Source organism: Aotus nancymaae, unplaced genomic scaffold (assembly GCF_030222135.1).
Source record: "Aotus nancymaae isolate 86718 unplaced genomic scaffold, 86718_ANA_hifiasm-v0.15.2.pri h1tg000010l, whole genome shotgun sequence".
Lineage (NCBI taxonomy): Eukaryota > Metazoa > Chordata > Mammalia > Primates > Aotidae > Aotus > Aotus nancymaae.
In genome coordinates this window covers 37,115,580-37,129,204 of record NW_026988421.1, presented here as the reverse complement: position 1 = coordinate 37,129,204, position 13,625 = coordinate 37,115,580, and the positions used below count along the sequence as shown (strand labels likewise).

The 13,625-nt window shown below is 46.4% G+C and overlaps 1 protein-coding gene across 3 annotated transcripts in view; it reads right to left on the bottom strand.

The window, feature by feature from the left end:
- Nucleotides 1–13,625, bottom strand: part of MYOF (myoferlin) — a 179,139-nt gene that overhangs the window by 113,048 nt on the left and 52,466 nt on the right. For all 3 annotated transcript variants that reach the window (XM_064374110.1, XM_021669047.2, XM_021669046.2), the window contains exon 5: nucleotides 11,562–11,649. In XM_064374110.1, coding sequence (XP_064230180.1) covers nucleotides 11,562–11,649 — 88 coding nt within the window. The remainder of the gene's footprint in view (nucleotides 1–11,561; nucleotides 11,650–13,625) is intronic.

Here is a 13,625-nt window from a genome sequence, read left to right as displayed (position 1 = left end):
GGTGTGGTGGTGCATGCCTGTAGTCCCACCTACTTGGGAGGCTAAGGTGGGAGGATTATTTGAGCCAAGGAGGTTGAGGCTGCAGTGAGCCATTATCAAGCTATTGCACTCCATCCTGGGTGACAGAGCAAGGCCTTGTCAAAAGAAAAGAAGGTCGGGGAGGGAGGAAAGGAAGGAAGGAAGGAAGCAAGGAGGGGAAGGAGGAAACGAAGGAAGGTAGGAGGGGAGGGAGGGAGGGAAGGAAGGAAAGAAGGGAGGGAAGGAGAGAAGGAAAAAGAGGGAGGGAGGGAGGGAAAGAAGGAAGAGTAAAGAAAGAGAAGACAAGAAACAAAAGAAAGGAAAGAAAGAAAGAAAAGAAAAGGCATTCCCTGACAGTTCCACACCTTACAACTATATAATCAAGATTTTGGCAGAGACATTCTCTCTGAAGCCTCAAGGGAAAAATCCTTGCTGCCTTTTCCTGGCTGTTGGCTCCGAGCAGTCCTGAGCACGCCTTGCCTGTGGCTGCATTACTCCTCTGTGGTCACGGGCCTTTCTCCCTCCACTGACTTCACCTCTGCACCCAGCCAGCTGGACCTGGCTAGGAAGCACACACATCTTACTGGAGTGGTCTCACTTTAATTTCCTGATCACAAACTGTGAGTGTCCTCACAGGACTGCCTGGCCAACCTACCACATTTCCAAGACATCTATCCCAAAGCTTTCCGGGATCCTGGTCTGAGATGGCCACTAATTAACCAGCACAGTCAAATCACCTTACCTTTCTGAACTGCCATCTATTTTGCATCTTGAAAGCTTCCAACACTCTATCTTTCTCATTGTCCACTAATGACTCGATTTCTTATTTCATTGAGAAAACAGGCAATTAGAAGAGAATTTCCACATCCTTCCAACTCCAAATCAATCATCTACCTGTATCTGTGGCTTTCTCTCCTGCTACAATTACTCTGTCACTGAACTAACTGTGCTCCCTGACTTGAAGCCAACTCTTCCACATTTGCACGGATCCTATCTCCTGTTGCTACTCAAGGAGTTTTGGCTCTGCGATTTCTGTCTCTTTATAAATTCATCAGTTCCCCACTTCCTACTGGAGAATTCTCATCAAAATATAAACATGCTGAAGTATCACCCAGAATTTTAAAAAACAAAACTTTCATTGACTCCACAGCGCCCCCTACAGTTACTGCTCCATTTTTCCTGCCCCTTTTGGGAGCAAACTCCTCAAAGAATAATTTTTACTCACATTCTTCGCTCCCTCTCTGATTCTTATTCTTCTTCCAGCCAGGCCTCTGCCCACCCCAGTCCACCAAAACTGCTTTTGTCAAGGTCACTAAAGACCTCCATGTTGCAAAATCCAACGGTCCAGCCTCGGGTCTCTTCTTACTCAAACTCTCCACAGCATTTGTTCGTTTCATCCCTGGAACACTTTCTGCTCTTGGATGCAGCCTATTTGAACCAAAGCATAGCTGCTCATCCCGGCATTCACAATTAGAAGTAATCACCAAAGAAGCTTCTCTCATCCCAACTTCTTATAATACATGAACCCTGGCTTTGATCAGGAGTGTTTTCTTTTCCTTCTTCTTCTTCTTTTTTTTTTTTTTTTTTTTTGAGACAGTCTCGTTCTGTTATCCAGGCTGGAGTGCAGTGGCACGATCTAGGCTCACTGCATTCTCCACCTCCTGGGTTCAAGGGATGCTCCACCCTCAACCTCCTGAGTAGCTGGGACTATAGGCGCATACCACCACATCTGGCTAATTTTTGTACTTTTAGTAGAGACAGGGTTTTGTCATATTGACCAGGCTGGTCTCGAATTCCTGACTTCAAGTGATCTGCCCACATCAGCCTCTCAAAGTGCTGGGATTACAGGCATGAGCCAATGTGCCCAGCCATGACCAGGCCATTTAATAGAATCATAGAACTTTGGAGCTGGAAGAGACTCTACATATTATTAAATCCACTTCCTAATGTTGTAAGAAAGGAACTTGAGGCTCAGAGAGGTTAAGTGACATTGCCACTGTCACATAGCTTGATAGTGGAGCCAATGCTCAAATCCAGATCTGTTGATTCACAGTGGTTTAAGGTTCCTCACTGTCCCTCTCTGGCTGTGACAAGCTCTTCACAACTCCCTTGTAGGAATGCCATCCTGCCTCTCCAACAATTATAATGTCACTTGGTCAAATCCTACCAAGCTTGTGACTGCAGCTAACACTGACCTGTCTCCTTTTTGATTATCAGTAACCCATGTATGATCCACTCTTCCTTACCCATGATGTTTCAATTAACATTTAGACATGGTTCTCTATCATAGCTCCAGCAACTTAATCATTCCTGAGATGTATTGTGGTCCTGTTTCCAGAAGCTCAGCAGCAATATTCCTGCCAACTGCCCTTGCGTGCTGTCACTTGTGATCATGAGACTTGCCTACATGGCTTCTGTCCACCCACTCAGTGCTGAAGAGTTGGCAGCCCTGGTGGACCTCGTGATACAGTCAAGTTTGCCTTTGGCATCCCAACTGTGCCTTTCCCCAGTGCACATCAATGTCCCTTCTTCCTCCAGCTCCCATACTCCTCTCTAGCACTTCTTCTCCCTACCAAGTGGAAGAGAGTGGGCTATCAGTCACTGAGATGTCAGATGTCACCGGATCTGCAGGTCATTGTCCCCCGACCTCCATCACCCCACTTTGTCTGCACCTGGCCGGGGAAGGAGATCCTTCTTGGAGCTCCCCAGTGGAGGCAACTCCTAGGAATGGCTGAGGACGAGGAGCACTTGCTGGTCACCCTCGCTGGACTGGGATCCTCCTGGCTGGAACACAGACCCAACTTCAGCCGCTGGCAGGTCCCTTTATCCAAACTCTCCCTCTCCTTTCATCTCCTCCCGGCTCAGATGATCCTCCCACCTCAGCCCCCAGAATTGCTGGGATTACAGACATGCACCACCACGTCCAGCTAACTATTTTTATCTTTTGTAGAGATGGAGTCTCCCTATGTTGCCCAAGCTGGTCTCAAGCGATCCCAGGCTCAAGCGATTCTCCTGCCTCAGCCTCCCAAAGTGCTGAAATTTCAGGCATGAACCACAGTGCCTGGCCTCTGCCTGCGTTGCTAACTCTGCTTTTCAAGATGAAGTCTTGTTAAGTGGTGGTACTGGTTAAGCCAGAATTTTATCACTTAGAGCCAAAGGTCATTGCCCAAGCACACAAAGAACTGATACCATGTTATCTTCAGTGTAAGCTAAAAGGACAATGCAGAACAGGAAAGAGTAAGTTTTGAAGCAGGAAAACATGTAATATCTTGGAGATAACACAGCTTCTTAGCTAGAATGTTGAATAATATTTTTTTCCGAGTTTCTAAAATGTTAAAAGTTTTATAAATAAATCCTTGTGCCCTACTGTAAGTAATTTGTTACCCCCCTCCCCATTCCTGGGTAAATAACACTAAATGTGCCCTAAGAATCTTCTAGCATGTTCCAATACATAGATCAGAGCAAAGGTACCATGGAGGAACGTAACAAGCAGGGATGCAAATGCAGTCCTGTAGGCAATGGATGAATCAGGCTGTGAGCCAGTCTAGATAAAGCCCAGAGATCTCACTATGCCTCGCTCTAGGAAACACCACGCTAACCAGGTGAAATGCATTTTCTCAACTGCAGGGTTTCTCAAAGTGAACTCCGAAATCTGCCTTCATCAGGCTCTCCCTACAGACTGGGGGCTCCCCTCCAGATGACCTCTATTAAATCCCCTGGAGATGGATGCCAGATGACTGCACGTTTAGAGATCTCCCTGGATGATTTCACTGTGTCTAAATATTGAGAGCCACTTGTTTATCATGAGCACTTTCATTTTCCTAAATATCCTAGGAAAAAATTAGACTAATATAATCAGTTTACTAGACAAAACCACTTGATTAGAAACCCAGTCCCGACAGCCAGGCATGGTGGCTCACGCCTGTAATCCCAGCACTTTGGGAGGCCGAGGAGGGTGGATCACCTGAGGTCGGGAGTTTGAGACCAGCTTGACCAACATGGAGAAACCCTGTCTCTACTAAAAATACAAAAAATTAGCTGGGCATGGTGGTGCATGCCTGTAATCCCAGCTATTCAGGAGGCTGAGACAGGAGAATTGCTTGTCCCAGGAGGCGGAGGTTAAGGTGGTGAGCTGAGATCGTGCCATTACACTCCAGCCCAGGAAACAAGAGAGAAACTCTGTCTCAAAAAAAAAAAGAAGAAGAAGAAGAAAAGAAACCCAGTCCTGGAAATAGTGCCTGCAATTCTGGCACATGGATCATTTTCTAGTTCCACTCAGACCAAGTCAGTCCCTTGTCATGGAGCACCTTTCACGGAGGCCCATGGTCTTCCCATTAAGGACAAATGTCTCAGCCTAGCACCTATAGCCCTCAGGATCATGCTTCCCTTTCAACACACTTCAGCATGGGCCAGGAGCTTTGGCGTATTCACTAGTGTTCCCCAAAATGCCTTTCCTTTTTTCTTTTCTTTTTTTTTTTTTTTGAGACGGAGTCTCGTTCTGTCACCTAGGCTGGAGTACAGTGGTGCAACCTCAGCTCACTGCAACCTCTGCCTCCTGGGATCAAGCAATTCTCCTGTCTCAGTCTCCAGAGTAGCTGGGATTACAGGCACCTGCCACCACACCCAGCTAATTTTTGTATTTTTAGTAGAGACGGGGTTTCTCCATGTTGGTCAGGCTGGTCTTGAACTCCTGGCCTCAGATGAGCCACTCACCTCAGTTTCCCAAAGTGCTGGAATTATGGACGTGAGCCACCATGCCCAGCCCCAAAATGGCCTTCTTAAAAGAAAAATTTAAACCATATTCAATGCCCATCTATCATTCACTGAACTAACCAAGCATTTATTGAACAATTATGACTTCTCAAGGGCTGTGCTAGGCACTGTGAATACAGAGTTGCAATACATAGCTGAAAAAACGCTTTCTTAAAGCAATTGTTCCCCATATAACAATTTGCTTAATCCTCTCTGGAGGAATGTATTACATTCAGCTCTGGGCTATAGTTGTTCATGTTTATCTCTTACCTTCCTATTGAACTGCAAGCTCTTTGGTGGCAAAACAATGACTTTCTCACTTCTGTACGTCCCACAGTCAGGTGTCAATAAATGTTTTCTAAACTGGATCAAATTTAATTTAAGGCTGGGCTCAGTGGCTCAGGCCTGTAACCTCAGAACTTTAGGAGGCCGAGGCTGGAGGATCACCTGAGGCCAGGAGTTCAAGACCAGCCTGGTCAACATGGTGAAACTACATCTCTACTAAAAATACAAAAATTAGCCAGATGTGGTGGCAAATGCCTGTAGTCCCAGCTACTAGGGAGGCTGAGGCAGGAGAATCACTTGAACCCAGGAGGTGGAGGTTGCAATGAGTCGAGATCACACCGCCACTGCACTCAGCCTGGGCAACACAGCCAAAACTCCATCAAAAAAATACATATATAACTTTAAGCAAATGACTTTGGGGTTCATGGAATGAAAGACATTTGAAGCGGTGAAGTCTGGCTATGAATGAGTTGTTGCATGTCTATGGTTGGACAGAACACAAATTTAGCAGATGGTGCTTCAAAAACGGACGTGGGATTTTAAAAATAGTTTCTTCCAGCTACAGGAATGTAGGCTCCAGTTAAGCCGACTGACAGCTGGCAAATTGAGTTGCCATGGTAACAGGTTTTCAGGTCAAGCCTGGAGACTGGGTCAGCCTTCCCCTCTGTCATGGGAATAGTCTTCGAGGGGTCAATGAAAAGAACATCTTTGACAACGCACACTTCCAGTCAAGCCACTGGTGCCACGGGGTCTCTACCTTTTGTCATCTTCATATAAAAGCTCTAAGAAAGCATTCCTTAAACAAGAACCCCTCAGGTGTTCACTTCCTGTGATATGTGATCATAACTAGCTTCTTCAAATTGCAGGGGCAAATTTTCCTGAAAATCTTCACTTTTGTGTTCTAGCATAAATATTTCTAATATCTCCTCTGCAGGAGCCACTATGTGGATGAGAAACTTTAAAATCAACAGCAGGCCAGGTGCAGTGGCTCATGCCTGTAATCTCAGCACTTTGGGAGGGCAAGGTGGAAGAATCACGAGGTCAGGAGTTTGAGACCAGCCTGGTCAACATGGTGAAACTCCGTCTCTACTAAAAATACAAAAATTCTGGGCCAGGTGTCCTGCTTATGCCATTAATGCAATGCCAAGGGGCATGGCTGTCTTGCTGTTCTCTGTCTCATATTTGTTGGTCTTTATTCCCCCAAGATTATAAGTTTTTTTTTTTCCTGGTGTCTTCCCTAGCAGGGGGTCACAGTAGGTGCTCAAAGATACCTTTGCTCAGTTGAACTGAATTACCATGTGATATAGTTTGGATATCTGTTCCCTCTAAATCTCATGTTGAAATCTGACGCCCAGAGTTGGAGGTGGGGCCTACTGGAAGGTGTCTGGGTCATGGGGGTGGATCCCTCATGAATGGCTTGGAGCCTTCTCTGCAGTAATGAGTGAGTTCATGTAAGAGTTGGTTGTTTAAAAGAAAGCGGCACCCCCGCCTTCTCTCTCATGTTCCTCCTCTGATCATTTGATACCTGCTTTCCTTCCCCTTCCTCCATGAGTGGAAGCTCCCTGAAGCCCTCATCAGAAGCAGATGCTGGCACCATGCTTCTTGTACAGTCTGAAGAATCATAAATAAACTTCTTTTTCTTTTTTTTTTTTGGAGATGGATTCTTGCTCTGTAGCCAAGGCTGGAGTGCAATGGTGCAGTCTAGGCTCACTGCAACCTCTGCCTCCCAGGTTCAAGCAATTCTCCTGCCTCAACCTCCTGAGTAGCTGGGATTACAGGTGCACACCACCACACCCAGCTAATTTTGTACTTTTAGTAGAAATGGAGTTTTACCATGTTGGCCAGGCTAGTCTCAAACCCCCGATCTCATGATCCACCTGCCTCCGCCTCCCAAAGTGCTGGGATTACAGACATGAGCCACTGCACCCTGCCAACTTCTTTTCTTTATAACTTACTCAGCCTCAGGTATTCCTTTATAGAGATGCAAACAGACTAAGACACTACATCAGGGAAAATAAATGTTTTTCCTTGAAACATCTAGATAGTCGAGGCTATTAGAAGGGGTTTTTTTTTTTTTTAAATGCTGAAGGAACGTTTCTGTCAGCCAGATTAGGAAGTTGACACACAGAATGCCCCCCATGACCCAGCCCTGGCAAACTTTCATTTTATAGAACAAAGACAGCACTTCCAGATCAAAGAGCCCCATTTATTTTTTATAATAAAGAAATTTCACTTTGTCATCTTGTACTTAAAAATAAAGTTGCCCTGCAAACACAGTTCATTTGCAGACCAACACTTGGTGACCTCCTTTGTTTGAAATCCAAATAAAAGGAACCCAAGTTCTGGTTCATTTCCTGTCTTAGTTGAGCAATGTCAGGGATTCTAAAGAACTTCTGTGGGAGACCTGGGCTGTGTTCGTGCAGTTCCTTGGTGCTGAGCCTGCTGGGAGTTGGACTCCTAAGGGGATGGTGGACTCCTTAAGTCCACTGTCCTGCTGGGAGCACTGGTGCTACAAAGGCTTAAACCAAGAGGAGAGGAGAAGGAGCCTTGGATGGCAAGGATTTTCTCCCCAGCAAGTCTAAAAGTTTGAGAGTTGGGCCAAGTGTGGTGGCTCACACTTCCCTTGGAGGCCGAGGTGGGTGGATCACCTAAAGTCAGGAGTTCAAGACCAGCCTGGCCAATATGGTGAAACCCCATCTCTACTAAACATAGAAAATTAGCTGGACATGGTGGCACCTACCTATAATCCCAGCTACTCAGCAGGCTAAGGCAAGAGAATCCCTTGAACCTGGGAGGTGGAGGTTGCAGTGAGCCGAGATCATGCCACTGCACTCCAGCCTGGGTGACAGAACGAGACTCCTTCTCAAAAAAAAAAAAAAATTAATTAATTAATTAATTAAAAATTTTAAAAAAAAGTTCAAGAGTTGGTCCTTTTTTTTTTTTTTTTTTTAATTTCTAAGTAAGCAGAAATTTGCTCCAGGAAAATCACATGGTTTTGGCACTTGGGTTGATCTCCTGCACATTCTGAACAGCTTGATAAAGTGCTTGTTCTCAAAAACTTTCTGGTGCACTGGGATACTTTTTTTTAATGATATTTATAAAGAAAGCATTTGATCATCTCAACCTTACTTTGAGCCAAACCATGACATTCTTTTCTAAAAACTCTGCTTTTTAAAGAAAACAATTTGAAAATCACCAAGTGTTGTTACCCAGCTGAACTACGATTCCAGTTATCTGGAATTGTTTTTATAATAACAATAGTGACTACCATTAATGCAGCTATTACTGTGTGCCAGTATTTAGCACTGCGCTAAATACTTTATGATAAAGGTGCTGCAATTATCCCTGCTTTCCAGTAAAGAAAGCTGAGATTCAGAGAAGTTAAGTGACTTATCCAAGGTCCTATGGCCAGTTAACAATAGACACAGAATCCAGTGTAGGCCAGGCTGACCCCAAAGCCCTTGCTTTTATCTGTAATGTTATATCTTTGGGATTAAAAAGAATCTTGTCACCAAAACTGAACCAAAAGTTTCTGGAGGGCAGGAACTGTGTCTTAAAACACTCATCATCCCCAGTGCTACAGCATCTAGCAATGGTACTCAAGAAACCCAGCAAGCCAGGCACGCTGGCTCACACCTGTAATCCCAGTACTTTGGGAGGCTGAGGCGGGAGGATCACTTGAGGTCAGGAGTTTGAGGCCAGCCTGGTCAACGTGGTGAAACCCTGTCTCTACTAAAAATACAAAAATTAGCCCTGCATGGTGGCAGAGGTTGCAGTAAACCGAGATCATGTCACTGTACTCCAGCCTGGGCAACAAAGCAATATTCAATCTCAAATAAAATAAAATAAAAAATAAACCCAGCAAGCAATGTTCTGACTCCATAAATACTAATAAATGGTGTGGCGCTGACCTCTTCAAGTTTACTCGTTTTACTTGAATGAACCACAGTGTTCTTTTTTCCCTGAAGGCCTGGCAGAAAGGGTAACACAAGAGCATCCATTTAATATTTTGGCTCTTGGAATGGAATAAACATGATGAAATTGTCTTTTATCTGCCAGTGTACTGGGTTGAATACTGTTCTTCCAAATTCACGTCCACTGGAACCTCAGAATGTGATCTTATTTGGAAATAAGGTTTCTGTACAGTTAAGATAAGGTTACAAACCTTAAGAGAAGGTTAGAACTCACCCTAATCCAGAATGACTTTATCTTAACTTGATTTGGGTGGGTCCCAATCCAGTGACCAGTGCCTTATAAGAAATTTAGACACAGACACACAGAGAGGGGTCGGGTGTGGTGACTCACACCTATAATTCCAACACTTTGGGAGGACAAGGTGGGCAGATCACTTAAGGTCAGGAGTTCAAGACCAGCCTGGCCAATGCGGTAAAACCCCATCTCTACTAAAAATACAAAAATTAGCCAAGCATGGTGGCAGGCGCCTGTAATCCCAGCTACTCGGGAGGCTGAGGCATAAGAATTGCTTGAACCCGGGAGGCAGAGGTTGCAGTGAACTGATACTGTACACCACTGCACTCCAGCCTGGGAGATAGAGTGAGACTAGTCTCAAAAACAAGCAAACAAAAACAGATGCATAGAGAGGAGAACACCAGGTAAAAACACACACAGGAGGATCCTTGAGCCACTCAGGATCTATATCCTGGCGGGGAAAAAGGCAACAAAGACACCAAGACGCACAGGTAGATCACCATTTGACAGCAGAGTCAGAGACTGGAGTGATGCGTCTACAAGCCACAGATGCCAAGGAAGGCTGGCAACCAACAGAAGCTGGGAGAAAGGCTGAGCGGCTCCAGGACCAACCCTGCTGACACGTTAACTTTTCAGACTTCTGATGTCCAGAACTGTGAGAGAATATGTTTCTGCTGCTTAAGCCACCCAGTTTGCAGTAGTTTAGTACAACAGCCCTAGGAAACTAACAAACAGGGTCCAGCTTAGGAGAAACAATAGTGTGAAGAAAGATGCCCTGATCTTTTCAATTCAGAGGCTACTCTAGATAGTCCATCAATTAGGGCTGCCTTGTGCAGGCCAGAAAGCACCTAGTACTCTCCCACACAGATACAAATGCTGGTGACAACAGTCATAAGCAGAGGAGGTCCCAGGGAAATGGCAGGACCACTCAGTTCAGCACCTGATGGTGTTACCGGTGCTGGCCTGTGTCCTCTATGTTTTGTGGGTTTCTTTTTGTCATCACTGCTGTGGAAGCAAAGGGAGTCATGGATGTTCCTGAGCCACGGCAGCGCTCCTGCAGGGCTCAGTGTCCAAGGCCAAGTAGCATGCTCAGGGTGCCACTTTGAAGAGGGTCACGGGCAGAGCACACTGCTGATGTGCCAGGGCCATATCGGTCTTGTCACCAAGAGGAAGCCAGCTAGCCCTCCCTGGAAACCCACAACTACTTGGTCAAAAAATGGGCCAAAGCATTCATCACAGGTGCATAAGCAGGGGCAGGGGCTAGGGTCAGGCTGAGCAAGATGAGAAGTCAGGCAGGAATGGGCAGGGCAGGCAGAGAGGTGCTGCTGCGGTGCAGAGTGGACCCTCGGGCGGCCGGAGAGCCGAGTTCTGAAGCGAGAGAAGCAAGAAGACAGGCCTCAAGGAGCCACCTCAGGAACAAGTGCCAGGACTTTCTCTCAGGAGGGAGAATTTCAAGGAAGCAGGTGAGTGTGGTGAGAGGAGGGGCCCCTCCCTTCCTGGGTCACATCCCAAGACGGGTAACAGATGGGGCCATTGGTCATGCATCTTAAGTCTGAGGAAGGGACAGAGACACTTTTAGCATCACGTCATCCCGGGGTAACACTGAGAGGGGGTCAGACTCAGCTGCATGAGAGTCCGATTGTCTTGCAGGCGCTCCATCCCTGAGCCCCCAGCCCCAACCCCACCTAGAGTGGCATCTGATGGCCCTGAATGACTGGCAGCCCATATCAGAGACCAAGGACAATACGGGTTATGCTGAAGAGAAGCAATTGCTTAGAGGACTGGGGGCTGTTTGGGGACCAGACGTTTGAGAACCAGCTGGGGCCAGGGTTATGGGAGAGAGAGAAGGAGGCTCCAATCGAAGGCCACGCCCATGAGACTGATGCTGAGAGCTCAGCCCAGTGGTCGCACCTTTGGGAGGTGAGGAGACATATGGAAGAGAGCAGAGGGGCCATTCCTTGAGCCAAACAGCCTGGGGACACTGTATGGGGTGGAAGCCACAAACCTGAAGCAAAGCCATGGGACATTCTGTTGGAGCCCGCACGTGCTTTTTGTGCTCACTGTGTGGTTGTTCAGTAAAAGACTGGTTCATTCTTCCCTTCTACCTTCAAGGGGATTGTGTAAACAAATGCAATGTCCCAATTCAGGCAGCCCCACCTGCCTAGCAGGGGCCCCTATCTGGATGGGCAGGAAGCTACAGGCTGGTGAATTCATGGCCGGCTCTCTCCAGACACTCTCCTGTGTGTCTTTAGCAGCCTCCGCTGGGGGTGGCTGGGCTTTCAGAAGGGTCAGCTTACCTCCCATGCCTGGCACACTGGGCCCACTCGGATCATTTGGATGTGGAGTAGAAGGTGGATCATAGCCGATCACCAAGTCAATGGTGGCCTGGGTAGAAATAATTCGTTGCAAATATTATCAGTGAAGGGCACCAGCATGTTATAGACTCAATGCAAGCGACTTTAGCAGGAGCCAAAGTCTTGGAAGGGTAAGATAGAGGGAATAGGAAAGCGAGACTAGAAAGGGGGAGGGGTCCCACACTCTACTGTTCCTATCCTCCCACTGAGATCCAAGGCCGGGTGGGAAGGAGCTCCCTGTCACAGGTTGCCAAGTGTATCTATGCTAAGGGGCCACCTCATCAATAAAGTTGTGACAAGCAGATGTGAACTTGTCACACACCTCCATCCCAGACTGGAGATGGCCTCCCATCACAGAATCACAATTACAGAGGCTCACTGTAAATGATTAATTAATTTGGTTGCTTATTGCTTATTTCATTATTAATTGCTGAGATTTACTTTCATGCTTCTCTTTAAAGAAGAACTTTAGGGCCAGGAACGGTGGCTCATGCCTGTAATCCCAGCACTTTGGGAGGCTGAAGTGGGTAGATTACCTGAGGTCAGGAGTTCGAGACTAGTTTGGCCAACATGGCAAAACCCCATCTCTACTAAAAATACAAAAATTAGCTGGGCATGGTGGCAGGCGCCTGTAATCCCAGCTACTCAGAGGCTGAGGCAGGAGAACTGCTTGAACCCAAGGGGTGTGGGGGGTGCGGAGGTTGCAGTGAGCTGAGATGGTGCCAGGAACGGTGGCTCATGCTTATAATCCCAGCACCTTGGGAGGCCAAGGTGGGTGGATCACGAGGTCAGGAGTTCGAGACCAGCCTGGCCAACACAGTGAAACCCCATCTCTACAAAAAATACAAAAATTGGCTAGATGGGGTGGCAGGTGCCTGTAATCCCAGCTACTCAAGAGGCTAAGGCAGGAGAATCGCTTGAATCCAGGAGGTGGAGGTTGCAGTGAGCAGAGATCGCACCACTGCACTCCAGCCTAGGCGACAGAGCTAGAAAAAAAAAAAAGTGGCTAACAAAACATGTATATAAAATTGTGATTCATAAAATAGGATAAAAAAAGCAGAATTGACTCTGGCTAAAGAGGAAACAAATATGCAAACCATGAAGTTAAATACAATTGCCATTCCTCTTGCATAATCTGTGTCCTCCAAAATGCCTAGAGCCAAACAAAAAGGGAAACTGAAAATGTGATGTAGCTTTCACCAACAAGGAGGAAACATACTAGTTCCTTAGTTCCTTACAAGAGATAAAGTTATTCCTACTTGTAAGAGTGGAGGGCTGGGCGCGGTGGCTCACGCCTATAATCCCAGCACTTTGGGAGGCTGAGGCGGGTGGATCACGAGGTCAAGAGATTGAGACCATACTGGTCAACATGGTGAAACCCCATCTCTACTAAAAATACAAAAAAATTAGCTGGGCGTGGTGGCGCAGGCCTGTAGTCCCAGCTACTTGGGAGGCTGAGGCAGGAGAATTGCTTGAACCCAGGAGGCGGAGGTTGCGGTGAGCCGAGATCGCGCCATTGCACTCCAGCCTGGGTAACAAGAGCGAAACTCCATCTCAAAAAAAAAAAAAAAAAAAAAAGAGTGGAGATAAATTTCTCATGTGGAACATTATTTAAGGGCAGAGTTTGATGTACAGTACTTTTTAATTTCTTGAACCCACAAAATTTCAAAAAATTTGCTATTTTTTGAAATAAGGATGGCACACACATACACACATGTGCACACACACGCAAAGTGACCAGATAAAATACAGGACATCATAAAGGACATACTTACACTGAGAAATTATTTGTTGTTTATGTGAATTTCATTTTATTTTATTTTGAGACAGGGTCTCGCTTTGTCATCCAGGCTGGAGCACAGTGACGCGATCTTGGCTCACTGCTGCAATCTTGGCTCACTGCAGCCTCCACCTCCTGGATTCCAGCGATTCTCCTGCTTCAGCCTCCTGGGTATCTGGGATTACAGGCATGCACCACCATGCCTGGCTAATTTTTGTATTTTTTTT